At 43.6% G+C, this 15,483-nt stretch overlaps 2 protein-coding genes across 3 annotated transcripts; both read right to left on the bottom strand.

The window, feature by feature from the left end:
• Positions 1 to 1,967: 1,967 nt before the first annotated feature.
• Positions 1,968 to 7,859, bottom strand: lrit2 (leucine-rich repeat, immunoglobulin-like and transmembrane domains 2). Of its 2 annotated transcripts, XM_054798311.1 has the most exons (4): positions 7,621 to 7,859; positions 6,707 to 7,497; positions 4,232 to 4,971; positions 1,968 to 4,081 (listed from the first exon to the last, which is right to left on the bottom strand). In XM_054798311.1, the coding sequence occupies exons 1-4, from the start codon at positions 7,725 to 7,727 to the stop codon at positions 4,055 to 4,057; spliced, it is 1,665 nt and encodes a 554-aa protein (XP_054654286.1). In that variant the 5' UTR covers positions 7,728 to 7,859; the 3' UTR covers positions 1,968 to 4,054. The 2 variants fall into 2 exon arrangements, with proteins under 2 accessions (XP_054654286.1, XP_054654285.1); XM_054798310.1 differs by having other exon boundaries at positions 1,968 to 4,971.
• Positions 7,860 to 9,011: 1,152 nt separating this feature from the next.
• Positions 9,012 to 15,108, bottom strand: lrit1a (leucine-rich repeat, immunoglobulin-like and transmembrane domains 1a). Its single transcript, XM_054798309.1, has 4 exons — positions 14,711 to 15,108; positions 12,699 to 13,159; positions 10,898 to 11,203; positions 9,012 to 10,827 (listed from the first exon to the last, which is right to left on the bottom strand). The coding sequence occupies exons 1-4, from the start codon at positions 14,830 to 14,832 to the stop codon at positions 9,776 to 9,778; spliced, it is 1,941 nt and encodes a 646-aa protein (XP_054654284.1). The 5' UTR covers positions 14,833 to 15,108; the 3' UTR covers positions 9,012 to 9,775.
• Between the last annotated feature and the right edge of the window lie 375 nt (positions 15,109 to 15,483).

Below are 15,483 nucleotides of genomic sequence, written 5' to 3'. Positions count from 1 at the left end.
GTGAGAGCCTCCGCCGACGACTACTTTTGGACAAATGAGGATCCAGAACCTTATCTTTTTGAGCCTGAATATACGGAGGATGCGCTACAGGTTTTAGAAGAAGAGAGAGTGAAACGTCGGATAAGACGGGGGGCCGAAAGAGTCAGGACCAGGATGACTTGGTGGTGTAAATGTGGAGCTCTCCAAGCCATGCCAACAGAAATGGAGCGTTTCTGCTGATGGAAAGGCTTTTGTCACGGGACGTCAGGCACGAGTGGAAGCTGTCGAGTGCTTGACCCCCAATATGCAGAGACGAAGCTTGGAGTGCAAAAGTAAGGGTTCTTTCATGATATAAACAGGAGAAAACAAAAGGCGACAGAGAAAAGGCTCTCGTTCTCGATCGTTTAAGTTACAGCACAGACCAGGAGATGAGAAACATGAGCCACGAAGACAATGAACCAGCACCGCACATACGACGGCGCTGGCCTTTTAACTGCCGCTAATGAAAATTGTCCGCAGCTGTGCGGCCACCAGGCGTGAAGCGGCTGTCTCATCCACCACGCCGGAAGTATAGATCGCCAAAATAAGGGCGCTGGACAGGAAGCACCCGCTCCTGTCCTGCGGAACATGGCAGCTTAGTGTGTATGGCGAGGAGGACATTGCTCCAAGAGACTGCATACGAATGAAGAATTGTTAGCGCTAACAAACCCTGTGGGGATAGAAACTTTTCTCCACCTACCCAAAATCAACTGGAAAAGACGCCCCAGACCAGCTGGACCAGACGGACAACTGTCCATGGAGTAAGTCACCGTGATATTGATTGTGATAGGCTGGCGAGGGTGTACCCCGTCTCTCACCTGAAGTCAGCTGGGATAGGCTCTCCCGTGACCCTAATGAGGTTAGCGGCATAGACAATGGATGGATGGATTGGTATGTCCCTTTACGTGCACTGATAGCTCATGCTAGCTGTCTTAGAATGCACAGAAAAGGGAAGATGTCTTTTCTTGTCTCACATAAGAATTGTGGTTGATGGGCAAAATTCCAAAAGCACTTGTTAGCGCGGAACGTTGTCATTGCCAAAACAGAACTCACCAAGCATCGGCCAATTTCAGATTCACCATTTTAGGATTTTTCTACACTGTGAATGATTGAAGGCGGCCGTCCCGAAAAGGGAGACAACCCAACTTCTCATGACTCCTTCCAAAGATGTCTGCCCACTTCCAGCCTGGAATCATCCTTATACTGTCCACATCCCCCTCGGTCCAGGGAATTGATATCTCCATTTGGCCTGGGTCAGCATGGCAACACAACCTGTCCTGGCTCCACCGATGCTGTTCTGCATGTAGAGACCACCTAGCCACCCTAGCGCAACGTTGACTTTATGTGTGATTGTGTGCGACACTTTAAAGACGACCATCTACACTTGTATCCTATGATTCAATACAATAGTGATACAACAGTTAGCATACAGAAATATAGTGGTAAAAAAAATCAATATATTTATTTTATGTGTGCTAGCAAGAGGGTGTTTATTTACAATATAACAAATGTATCCTTTCAAAGTGCACTTTTCCTTTAGGCTAGCAAGAGAGCAGGCTTGACAGACATAAAAATGATGTGATGATGGCAGGAGGATGCTCGCAGTGTTTTGGTCTTACGTCAAATGAACAATGGCTGTGGGAGGATGCATATCCGTGGTGCCATCTGTCTGCTTATACTCAGCACAGATCATGTTTTGGCGCATGCCCGCTTGCGGGGAGTCAAACCGTGACGTACAAGTGTAGTGACGCAGGCGGGATTACGGCTCAACTGATGGAACTTTGCAGCCACGACTCCAATATGCAAGTTCACTCGCTGAGTAGATAAATGTTATTATCTCATAAAGTGCATCAAGTGGACGTCATAGCGGTCTTCACATGCTAGGTTGTTGTTTTTGTACTTTAGTGGACATTTGGAAGCTGCTGGCACAGCATCAGTAAAATTCATGCTCCACACATACACGCACGTTTATTGAATCGCAGGAAGCAGAATGCATGTTGAGATGCACACTGACTCGACATACATGTAACAGCACAGCCTCTGCACAAACAGCACGCAAAAGACTTTAGGAGAACTGAGTAATATTTTGGAGAAAAAGTAACACATTGTAAACAGTACAAAAATGACAGACAGAGCTTTCTTTATTCACAAAGAAAATGAACGACCGAGCAATCAATTAAATGAAATTACTTTGTTACTGAGTTATTTTCACAATTTTATTTACATTAGCTTTCAGAATTAGAAATTTAAATCAGAAAATTAAAACAAATGGTTAATATGTCATATATTATAGGTATATGTCTTATATAAATACTGTATATAAGACCCGTATCAAAAATGTCCAAATACACAAAAACAGTAACGCTCAGATTGGTTAATTTAAGGATATGTATCATGATAACAGGTACGTGTTTGTAACATTTTTGGTTGCCTAATTTGTTTTCCCATTTTAACATTTGTTGTTCAATACTTCTTGAGATATTTAGATACAACTTCGCTGGGCCACGTGCTCCTCCCGCTCTATACTCTGGTTCTCCTGATAGTAAGTAACTACTAGTAGGGGAGTAACGATTCATTTGAATAGCGATTCGATTCGTGTCATGATTTGTGGTTGCCGATATGATTGAAGGACAATATTGGTTCATTTAGAACAATACAATCCGAAACAATTCAGTAACTTTATATCGATTCAGTAACTTTTTAGCCACAAATTCAACCAGTGTGGCTGTGAAATAAATCCCTGGATAGTGCAGGTGAGGTTTCCTAGATTCCCACTGTTTTTTGGAAGGAATCAGGTAAAATTAATTAATTAATTATGGATATAAACAAACAAGTAAACAACAATCAATGCCTACGTTTATGCCTACACATTTTATTTGAATAAAGTGCAACCAACACTTCAGGTTGAATTAACAGGACGTTAACCTTTTCTGCTCTCATTTTCAATACTCAATACTTTTTCAATAAAAGTACAGCAAGTGCAATCAACATTTCAACAGTAGTTTTACCTGCTACTTTGGCTGTTTTTATGTTTTTCAACATAAAAATAATACAAATAAAACATTAATATAAATAATTAGGTGCAACCAACATCTCTTCAGGTTGAATCAACAGTATGTTTACCTGCTACTTGCTACTGCAAGAGGTGCCTGGACGGTCAGCGTTGTGTGAAATCCCATGGCGCCTTAGTAGGGCACGGTGGTTGGAGAGATTTGTCGTGTTGCTGCGGTATTTTACTTGAACTTAACAGTTCCTTCAAAAAGCGAGCGACTTATTTAGAACATCTCCCTCTTTGCAAAAGCCAAAGTGTTTCCACACATTGGACAGCAATGGTGGCTTAATTATTTCTCACTCACTTGTCCTCCTGCCATCTGCCATGCTACGTTTTGTTGTCTGCTGGCGCGGGGAGATGATGTCATAGACAGGCAGACTGGATCGAGTAACGTTTAATGTCTTTATCATTAAAAGTGCTAAAAAAACACACACATCCATATAAAGCCTGCTTTATTTCCTAGTATCGATGCAATCCATTGATTACCTTTTAGATGATGTTAGATTGATATATGTTGTCCGGAATGGCAACTTGCCAAACACAAATCGATGTGGATGAATCATAGGAACATAAATCGATCTATCATTGTAGTAAGTGAATCGTTACACCCCTAGGTAGTAATAATGTCATGATATTTGATTAGGGCAAATCATACCTCCAGGTGTGCACAAACTACAGTTAAATCTAAATAAAAAAGTAGATATAAAAAAAGTTATCAGTACCATATCAGTATTGAGAAGCAGAAAGTTATTGGTATCGCTTTGAAAAAAACCCACATCATGCATTTCTAATACCTACAATAAGTGATGGCCACCGAGGCAGTGCAACAATGTCGAGGTGCTAACACAAAGTTGTGTACTCGTCATTAAAGCAGCAACCAACGAAAAATGCAAAGTAACAAGAGAATTATGAAAATTGAGAGAGAAAAAGTGGCGTGCAAGGTGCAATCCCTTGAACAAAAATCTTGACAAAAAAGGAGAGCAATCACATCTTTGCAACAAACCTCCCGCCCTGGAAACAGAGGAGAGAGCAGAGAGTATCCAAGTCAGCATTGCACACATGAAGAAAGGAGTGTGTATTGTATGTTTAGTAAAGTTCTGCAGTGATTCTGCTGTGGTCAGCCTTGCTCTTATGCAGTCTGTCATCTGACCTCCGCCTCACCTTCCTGTCTTCACTGGACTCTCTACGAACCAAGCCCTCGTCGCTGGCCGCCTGCAGGCTGTCGAAGGTGCCTTGCCGCTCGTGCTCCAACCCGGCCGAGCTTCTCTCGCTTCGCCGGTTTTTCCAGAACGCCATCATCCCCTCCAGACAGGTGAACCTGGCGTCGGTGGTGCAGGCGTACATGCCGATGGGCACGGCCAGCACCATGGCCAGGACGATCACCACGATGTGAATCAGCTTCTCCCTCTGCTCCATCTCAGTGATGTCACTCCCTGTCACGAACACGACGCACTGGCCCGGACGCGGCGCTTGGTTCTTCAGGGTGACGCAGATTTCGTATTTGGTGGCGGGCATCAGGTCAGAGACGGAGTAGGAGTGGATACCAGGACCGATGTAGATGGTCTCCTTCTTGTCTGCATCTGCTCTTCCAAAATGGATGGTGAACCATGTCTGATCCGGGCGGTCCAAGGCGGCGAACCACTCGATGGCGATGCCACGCACTGTCTGCTTGGCAATGCGAATGTCGATGTAGACGTTCTCATCGGCCGCCGCCGGCGGGAAACCGGGATGGGACGACGACTGGGAGCCGCCGGGAGAGATGATGTCCACCTGGATGTTGGCGGAGGAGTTTCCGATGAAGTTGACGGCGCTGCAGGTATAGACGCCACGGTCGGCTCCGTGGAGGGACGGGATGACCAGGAGGGATCGGATGGTGTCTTCATCCACTCTCTCCTGGGACTCTGGAGGAACATAAGAATGTCTTACGTCATGTGACAACTGAAGAACCAAAACGGGTGTTACTTTATGGACACACCCATCTGTGAACTAGTTAACACTGGCAGACATTTTGGACAATTGTATGCTTCCAACTTTGTCTGGGGATGAACTACAAATGTTCTTCTGAATGAATGGACCCAATGTTCCCACAGGCATACTCCAAATATTGGGAATTGCCATTGGGAAAAGACACTTCCTGTTTGGTTCCTCCCAAAACCAAAAACATTTGACCTAAAAACGTACACATTTGAACTTGCGGCCTTTCAGATATACGCTAGAGGTGTTCTGGCCGGTCCACTCTTGTCCACTCTTCTCATTTCAAGCTGCTGTTCTCATTAACAAGATTTTGGATGCGCTTCTTACACGGTGTGCCTTTAAACTCCTTTTTCTGTTCCTATTTAGACTGTAACCAGCCAGAATCAGGACTGTTGTGACATTATGCTGTTATTTCAAGGTAAAAAAAAAAAATCATAACAAATGATTAAAATTGATGTGATCAACCTGGAAAATAACCTTTTTTTAATTCATTGATAATGTATGGAGGTCGTTTTTTATTCAACTGTCTTGTAAAAGAGAGTGAAAAAGATTTTTAATTGATTAAATACAGGAATAATGAAAGGAAAAAAATAACAACAGTAGTAATTATCATATGACAATTAATAATACGACTTTAGTAATCACTTTGTTATCAGTGACTTTAGTTGACTTTAGTCAGTGGACTTGAATTTTTACAGTGTTAGATTTCTGGCAAACATTTTTATGTATTTTATTATTTATTTATTTGTTATTTGTATTGCCCCTTTGTATTATTTGAATTGTCCCTGTAAATGTAGCTTAAAAATATTTATAGTACAACCTTTTACAAGTGTTGCACAAGTATTATTTACAATGAAATAGCTTTTATTTATTTTTATTTTTATTATTATTGAATTGTATTTATTTGTGTTCAGTTATTGGTTACTATTTAATTATTGTTTAATGTTATTTCTTTACATTAAATTTAACAAAAAATATATATAAAAATTAATAAAAATGTATATATATTTACAATTAATTATTTCTAAAGTATGTTTTAATGTTGGATTACTATTTTCTTCATTCATTTATTTATATGTAAGTATGATTTGCTTAGTCATTATTGAATTGTATTTATTTATATGTATTCACGTCTATATATTTATTTATATTAATTTTTAAAATATTTCTTTTTATTTGTATTCATGTATTTATATAGAATTATTTTACAAAACTGAGTTGTTTTTAAAATTGTACTCATTTATATTGAATTATTATTTGATATTGCACTGTTTTTTATTCATTTACCATAATATTATCATTACATATTATATTTATTATATTATTTTTTGTTTGTTATTGTTACAACAGTTTTTAGTTTCTGATGGCGAGTTGAAGCAGTTCACCTTCAAAAAGGTGAAGTGTGACAAGGAGGGAGGTTTTGCTCGTGCAGTCCCAACAGGGCGGACACCGGCTGTCCGGGCCACGCAGCAGCACACGATAATCTGCAACACCGATGGTGTGCAGCTTGACAGCGTCAGCAGCCAACATCCAGATTGACTCCTCTTAAAGGAAGCTTTATAGAAGTCTGTGATTAAAATGTGAGCATAAGTATCTAATTTAGCTGAAGATATCAGGCCATGTGCCCGCGTGGATGTCACACTGAGGATATCACACTCTTACCATGAAATCCTCTGATTATCTTCAGACCATATGTCCACCACACCGCAGGGTCCGGCCGGGCCTTGGCGAGGCAGCGTAGCGTAACGTTGGCGCCCAGCGACAGGCTGACGTTGGGCGACGGGGTGGTGACCACGGGCTTCATGCAAGCCTGGAGCTCGACCTCGTGGAAGAACTTGCCCGCTCTAAAGTCCGGCCCGGAGCAGGTCAAGTAGGAGTTCATCAGAATAATCGGGGGACTTAGAGACCTGATGAACTCCACAAAGCCCTTGAGTCGACAGTCGCACAGCCAGGCGTTGTCGTGGAGCGCCAAGACCACATTCGGTCTGGAAGCGCTCAACTCCCGCTCCTCCACGCTCTGCAGCTTTTGGTACAGGGGCCAGTTTTGGAAGACCTCCTTGGATATGACCGTAAGCCGATTGAAGGATAAGTCTAAGTAAGTCAGATCGGGCAAATATTTTAACGCGTGCTCCGGCAGCACGTCCAGCTGGTTGTGTTTCAGGTCCAGGATCTTCAGGCTCGGAGTGTCCTCGAACGCCGTCCATGGCACAGAGCGCAGCTTGTTCCCTTGCAGGCGGAGCTCAGTCAGGTTCCTCACACCTTCCAGAGCCTTGGAGTTGATCAAGGTGATGTCGTTGAAGTTCAACCACAGGTTCTCCAAGGCGGGCGTTCTTGAGAATGCGCCACGTCCGATTTCAGTAAATTTTGATTTTTCTATTCTGATTTTGGTCATATCATGTGGAATGTTCTCTGGTATGGCCCCAAAGACGCTTTCCTCCATGCATATGAGCGACCTGTGAATTAATTCCAGCATGAATGTAAAGTTCACACCCACTGGAATAAAACTACAATGCTTTTGTTGCCACACACAGACACAGAAACAAGGTTAAATCCTGCCGAGTGAAGATTAGTCTTACCTTCCATGACGGTCCTCTATACAGCTGCACCCTCGCAAACACTGAGAAAAGCTCTCGTACCCTCGCACGTGAAGCAAAACACTAACCAGCAAATAAATTCCATCCATAGTCTGGCAAAAAATGCCCAAATGGCGGATGACATTCGTGCTCAGGACATGTCCGGTGAGGCAGACGAGGGAAGCTTATTAGGACTAATCCTGTCCCGAGCACACAACACCTAATTCTTGATGGAGTCAGCAGGTCTGACCCACTATTTGTTTAAGCAGGTGCCGCCTACTGATAAGTTGTCTTTTAATAAGGATTGGAAGGTGCTGCCATGCTGAAGGTGCTGCTGGCTGATACTGCTGTTTAACATTCATGTTGACAATTATCACAAGTATCATTGACTAGTTTTGTATTTGTACATTTTAAGTCATTTGTTTTCTTTGTACTTTGCTACATTATTATATGTTACTGAGTAGACTAGGGTTAGAGGTTTAGGATGGAGTTAGATTAAAATCAGGAATAGGGTTAGAGGGTTGGGTTCAGGAAAAGGGTTAGGGATACGAACAGCGACACGAAGCTCCTCCTGGTTAAACTTAGGAGTAGGAATAGGGTTAGATGATCCCCTGGAGTTAGGGTTTTGGTAACAGTTGGGGTCATGTCTAAACTTAAGGTTGGGGGTTAGGATCAGGAATAGGGTTAGGTTAGTATCCCTAACCCCTTTGGGTTAAGGATACAAACAGCGACAGGAAGTTCCTCCTGTTTAGGGTCAGGAGTAGGAATAGGGATAGATGATCCCTTGGGGTTTTGGTTGCGGTTGGGGTCATGTTTAGACTTAGAGTTAGGATTGGGGTTTGGCTCAAGAATAGGGTTAGGCGACCACCTAGGGTTAGGGTTTTAGTTACGGTTGGAGTCATGTGTAGTGTTAGGGTTAAATGTAAGGTTAGGGTTTGAGTTAGGATTAAGTTCAGGAATAGGATTATGGATACAAACAGGGACAAGAAGTTCCTCCTGGTTAGGGTAAGGAGTAGGAATAGGGTTAGATGAGCCCCCATAGACTTAGGGTTATGGTTAGGCTCAGGAATAGGGTCAGATGATCCCCGAGGGTTTGGGTTTTGGTTACAGTTGGAGTTATGTTTGGATTTACGGTTAGGATTAGGGTTAGGATTAGGGGTTAGGGCTAGAGTTAGGCTAGAGTTAGACTCAGGAATAGGGTCAGACGATCCCCTAGGTTTAGGGTTTTGGTTACGGTTGGATCAAGGTTTATGTTTGGGCTGGGGTTAGATGGTGTAGTGTTAGGGTTAAGTTTAAGGTTAGGGTTAAATAAAAAAAAAGACATTGGACAAAGACACATATCTAGCAGACATGTTTATAGATATAGAAAAGTTTATTTAACTGTATTCAAATAAATACATTTACTGGGGATAGTGATGCCTCTAGATGGCGCAAATGAACAAATACATGGAGATAGCTGTGGGAATAGAAATAGATCCACATCTTTATTTACACGGCGTCATAGTTCAGTCCGTTCTGTACTTCTCTCCAGCTCCAGCTTGTCTGCGTTCACCAGAGTGTTGAGCCATGCCTGTGTGTATATACTGTATCCTCTGAGAACATATGACAGATATATACAGAGGCACAGACTTGACTGTATATATGTAAGTGTACACTGTCCATAAAAGTATTTACAAATCATACACATACATATAAACAATGTGAGTATTTAGTTCCCTTTAAATCGGATCAGGCTACAGAGGTTTCTTCGCTGGGCCATGCAGGTGACAATGATTATTATGATTTTTGTAAAAATGGAGCATCTTTGTTCTAGAAATATTCCCTAAACTGATATTTCCATGATGGTGCAGCGTGCAAAGGTCCTTTGATAGAAGTTGCCTCTGGGTGGAGGCGGAGTTGGAGGTGTGATCCAGCGAGGAGGAACAGGAGGGGGGGAATCCCATGGCATGTGTGGGCGGTGGCCCTGAGGTGGGCTTACGTCAGGATGCCGCTGCGGGTGAGGATACGTGTGGTGCTGGGGGTACTGATGCGGGTGGAAGTGGGGCTGCAGATGAGGATGTGAGCGGCCATGATGGCTGGGACTGGGACATGGAGGAGGAGGAGGAGGGTGAGAGCGAGGGAGGTGACGCGGCGGAGGAGCCGGAGCTGGAGCATGACGTCAGCAGAAGTACTCGTTAGGCTGTCCCTCTATTTTAGCCGTGGCCTCAGAGTCCAGGCTGGAGCGAGCCGACAGCAGCCTGTTGGACTCTTCAGGGTTGAGTCTGTTCAAATATTCCCCCTCCAGCCCTTTTGCTTTGGTCCCGGGCGACAATGTCTCAAAGGTCACATAGGAATCCTGGATGTCCTTAGATTTTTTCCCCCAGTACTTCTGGATGCGTCTCTTCAAGGCCCCGCAACAGACAATGACGGTGAGGGGCACTGCGATGATGCAAGCTACCGTGATGACAATCACGTTGATGAGCTTCTGTGTGCCAGTCGCACTCGCTGCCTCATCTGTGGAAAAAATGACACACTGTTCCTTCTTGGGGATGAGCCCCCTCACACACACGCAGGCGATGTACTTGGTCCTAGGCACAAGCCCTTCGATGGTCACTCGGTTCTGGCCCGCCCCCACATTGATCTTCCTCATATCTCTCTCTCCGAACACGGCGTACAACACACTAAAGGCTGTCGTGTTCTTCGCTTTGGGAGCCCGCCAGTTGAGAGAGATGGTATTGTCTGTGTCCCCCACCACCTTGACTGAGCGGACCACTCTGTCTGGATCCTGCTGCAAGGAAGAGGTGTTTGCCGCCAGGTTGCTGAGGTTGGTCTTCTCCAGATCCAGGAGGGTGTCAGTGGCCGGGTCAGGGGACGGTCGGTCAGAAAGGCTGTAACTGTCCAAACTGGGGTCAGGAAGTTCAGGTGGGAGGCCAGGATCCCTGATGGGTGCGGATGCAGGGGTAGATGTTGGAGCAACGTATCTGGCCACAAGCTTCTCTTGGTAGGCAGCTTTTCCCACTGTGTTGGATTTTTTGGTTTTGGCTTTCTTTTCATTGCTGGTTTGGTTGCCTTCAGATTTTGGTGAATTCGACACGATTAAAGAAATGACTGCCTCTGCATTCCCGGCGTAGTTAGTAGCCTTGCAGATATACTTCCCAGAATCACGGTAAGACACGGCCGGGACACTGAGGATGGACCAGGTGATGCCATCTTTAGACGTTTCCTGCTGGACTGTGAGAGAAATGCAAGGTTTAGTTCCAGTTCTTCCAGGATCAAGTAGAAAAACCATCTGCAGACTCACCTGTTCCGTTAAGGACCCGCTTATCCGCCCTACGCCATGTCAAATCAGGAATGGGGACCCCGATCGTCCCACAGCGGAGCAGCACGTTATTCCCTACGGCGCTTCGGACCCGCGCCACTGCCGTGTGGATCTGCGGCAGCTGGCAGCGCCTCAGCTCCGCGTCGCTAAACAAAACCCCCGACACGCTCTCCGGGGCGGAGCAGCGCAGCCTGGTGTCAATGAACGCCACTGAGACAGTGGGAGACTTCTGGAACTGGATCAGGTCATAGAGGCGGCAGTCGCACACCCAGGGGTTGTCATGGAGACCTGAGGGCAAAGTTTCCAGGTGAGGAAGGGAGGAAGGGATGGCACGGCTTGCAGATGGCCAGTGTGGAGGATGTTAATCTTGTAAGAGGATTAACGTTTAATTCATAAACTACATCATGACAACGGCAATGATGATGATGATAGTCAAGGTCAGGTTGTGCTGTCAGTTAACCGTCATGTCCTTCATCAAAGACCAGCTTTTATATTTGAAACCAACAGCTGTTCTCAGTATCCAGGATTTTGTCAATGCACTTTTTTAGTGTTTCAGACTATGATTGGATTTTAACACGTGACAGAAGGAACACTTTACATGCAAAAACATGCAGACTAAGAAAATTGCTGCTCAAGCATGAGGCCTTTTCAAAGTGTGAAAACATCAATCGAGAAAAATTAAGAAAAAGCACCCTTTTGAACCTGCTGAGTTCATTTCAAAGGCAAAATGAATTGACTTTCAGTTTCTAAGGTCAGAGAGAAAACAACAGTCTGGGGTGAGCAGAAAACTCTGCAAAATGTGCTCCAGAAAATCTGTTTTTCAGAGAATAGGTGAGGTTCCAACTGGATTATAGTAAATTACATATCATACAGCTGGACTTGCTGAAAAAGTCTCCTAATTGAGTAAGGGGCCTGTGTGGTGTGTGGATCGATACTTGCATCAATCATTTTGATACTTTAGTCATTTGAGGTAATGTTTGTCTGAAACGTTTGTCTGTTGAAACACAATCGCAAACGGAGCCATGTGTGACTTGAGAATAATTACATCATTTGTTTGATGTATTTCTTTTTTTATTGTTTAAAATACCATTTTCACATATTTTATATGATTTTGCCCTCTGTTTTTGGCTATATTGTAAATCACCCCGCTACCTCAATATACTTAAGGTTTTAAAATTAATAAATAATTACAATAATTATTAAATTATTTTTTTGTTTAAATTGAGAATTGATTTAAATTAATAATTTATCTTATTAACAAATTAAATAAATCTATTATATTATTTTTGTTACGATATAAAATAGAATTGAATTTAAAACAAAGTATCGGTATCGAATCAGTATTGCCGATACCAGCCTGAATTTGACTCAGTATCTGATGGGAAATCAGTGGTATCGCACATCACTACTGTGTGGGTCGTTATTGTTTACATTTGTTGCATTAATGGGCCTGTGTGATCCTTATGCTTTCTTTTTTGTTTGCATTCATTATGTTGCTGTTTTTCCGCATTGAATTTCTTACTATGTACATGTTACATGCATCAAACCAAAATGTGGGCCCACCTGTGCTGTAAATAATTTTATAATAACACATAATATTAAGATAATAATACTCAGTTAATGTGATGTTTATTGTTTTAGTTGGTGTACAACTGCACTGGATTATACTGGCAGCTGTTTCTAATATTTTGGTTATGTTTTTTGCATTTTTTGATATGCTCTTTAGTTGGATTGCGCATGTATGTCCGTCTGCTGAAGGAAGGTTGTAAATGGACATAATTACCCAGGATCATCTTGGAGCTCTCTGGGCCTTGCGCCGGCTTCACCGCCAGCCAGTTGGAAAGCACAGCGGCGGGCAAGGTGAGCAGGCTGTTGCTGGACAGGTCCAGGTAGGTAAGGTTCCTGATGTGCGTGTTGGCCTCCGCGGGAAGCGAGGTGAGCTGGTTGTTGTGCAAATCCAGAAGTCTCAGACTGGGCATGTCCGTCAGTGACTCCCAGGGGAAGGCGGCGAGCGCGTTCCCGTCCAGGCGGAGCTCCTCGAGGTTGAAGAGTCCCCGGAAGCTGTCCGCGCTGAGGGCAGACAGTGTGTTGAAGGACATCCACAGGAACTCCAGACTTGAGAGGTAGTTGAAGGCTTCACTCGGTATCCGCTGGATGGCCGTCTTCTCGATGCGGAGCTTGGACGTGTCCACTGGGAACCCGACAGGCACTAAGGATATCTCTGGATCGTTGCAAATCACACTCCTGGAATAATAAATACGAGGGGTGTCACAAGATCTCGTGTCACAAGATCTCGCATGATTAAAACGTGACGTTCAGAAAAAAAATGTCTCGTGGGCACTCAGCCTGGGACGGTAATAAATTACGAATTAATCACACAAGAAATGAATATGAACTCAATAATTTTGCCGGCCTTAATATATTGCCATGTCTGTTTTCCTCATTTTTCGCCTCCAAACAGGCAGGAAGAGGATTCACTGTGTGCATTGGTTTCAGCACCTTGGCATGTTTGTTCCATAGAACAACGGCATGAACAGAACGAGTCCTTTTGTCAGTCATACTGTGTCTTTTTTTTTGGTGGGTAGAGGCGGGGCTGCTAGCATACACACAGAGAGCAGAACAGTGTAACGCAGTAGAACTTAAATTAGTAGACTGCAATATATTGTCATATATTTTTTATATTTTTCCTTTGTACTTTTCTTAAAAGTAATGTTAAAATCACATCTCGTCTCGTCTCGTACAACCAATCGCATGTATTGTCTCGTCTCATGAACCGAGTGTCTCCTGACACCCCGAATAGATACAGATAAATAAGCAAACAATACGACATTAGGTACACATGCTTAATGCAATACAGGACTTGCATCAAAAATCCTGCCTTTATGAAGACCATAATGGCTAGTTTTGGGAAGTATTCATTTAACAGTGTGCCTATTGTTGTAGCAACGTATTTACGAAAGTCGATGCAATGCACATTTACACCATTGCAAACTGCAACCACGATAACCAACATATTGGATTAACAGAGTACCTTTCTGACAGTATCTAACAAAAATAATCATTTTCAAGGCAAGGATTGTATTAGATGTGGTGAGATGGTGCATGTAATGCTGTGGCCTGCAAAGCAAAAATAACCTCTGACAAAATCATTGATATGAGAATGTTTGTGCAATACTGTCATTTTTATTATGTTATTTTTTTATGTGGATTTTCATTTGGCTCTGCAGCTGTACGTAATGCTGTGGCCTCACATGAGCCACCAAAATAATAATGAGGCTATTGGTGCACAAAGTTAATATTTGCAAATGAACTGTTACATGCCTGTGACATTCATTTTGGCCTTGGTGACAAAAATATTCGAAATAGCATTCCAGTATGATGCAATCATGTACATTTCAACTACAAATCTATCCATCCATCTATCCATTTTCTATACCGCTTCTTCCTCATTAGGGTCGCGGGGGCAAGCTGGAGCCTATCCCAGCTTCAACCAAAAATCTAAAATAGTTAAAAGAATACACCTCTGGTTATCATTGGATAGTGCCAGCGGTCTTAATTGTAGTCCATACTTTTTGTTTGCCACGAACTGTCCTTTCCTAAACCAGCCAAATTCAGCTAAAACCCCACTGCGAGCGTGAAAGTGCCTTTGAGAGATAATCCTGCATTAAATAAAATTGGACCAACATGCACTCACTGATAAATCATTGCTGCACGTGTCAACATCTACCCAAACTCCAAATAACTGCGCGTAAAAACGCACAGAGCTCCCAAGGTCTGTGCGTGCGCCCTTCTTACCTGGCCTTGGATCCATCACTCAGGTTGTGGTAAAAACAGCTGCACTGAGACGGGCAGCAGCTCACCGTGGAGAAAAGTCCACCCGTGGCCGCATAGAGCCCCACGACCAGGACGAGGAACATTTTGGCCCACTTTTACGCAGCGCGCCTACATGCATGCGTGGACACTCTGCAGCCGCTGGAGCCAGACCACTTTCCCTCCACCTCCTCTGTCATTTACTGGACTGTCATCCGCATGGCTTGTCTCCACCACTCCGCTGTCCCATAGTGATCAGACTGCAATGAGTCCCCAGATAAAAAGGATAGACTAGGATTAGTGCGAGGACTGGCGTTCTTTTCATTTGGATGCGTATTGCATCCCAGAATCCGATAGGCTGCGCAGAGACGTCCCCTATTTATCATCACAGAAAAAAACACTTCCGAAATAGTCATAATCCTCTGTGATGTTTGGATGTTTTCCCCCTTTCCCTCAAATGTAGTTTGTTCATTTGAGCCGTGCCGTGACTGTTAATCTGCAAGTGGGCGCCACTATGTTCCGCCACAAGGTGGCCCCTGCATATCATAGCCAGTGGCGCCAAGCCGCGAGCCTGTGCAGATGTTCATTTGACTTTTTTTTTTTTATCAATGTACCCTTCATCTGTCATTGACCCATCAACTGTATTAAAAGCAAAACATGCACCATTCCAAAGACAGAAAAACAGAAGCATCTGGATTTCTAACAAACAAAAATTGTTTTTACATATTGTTTAACAGCTGTAGTAATATGAATATGCA

Source organism: Dunckerocampus dactyliophorus, chromosome 14, assembly GCF_027744805.1.
Source record: "Dunckerocampus dactyliophorus isolate RoL2022-P2 chromosome 14, RoL_Ddac_1.1, whole genome shotgun sequence".
Taxonomy (NCBI): domain Eukaryota; kingdom Metazoa; phylum Chordata; class Actinopteri; order Syngnathiformes; family Syngnathidae; genus Dunckerocampus; species Dunckerocampus dactyliophorus.
Note: the sequence above shows the minus strand (reverse complement) of the source record. Positions and strands in the feature narration are given on the sequence as shown.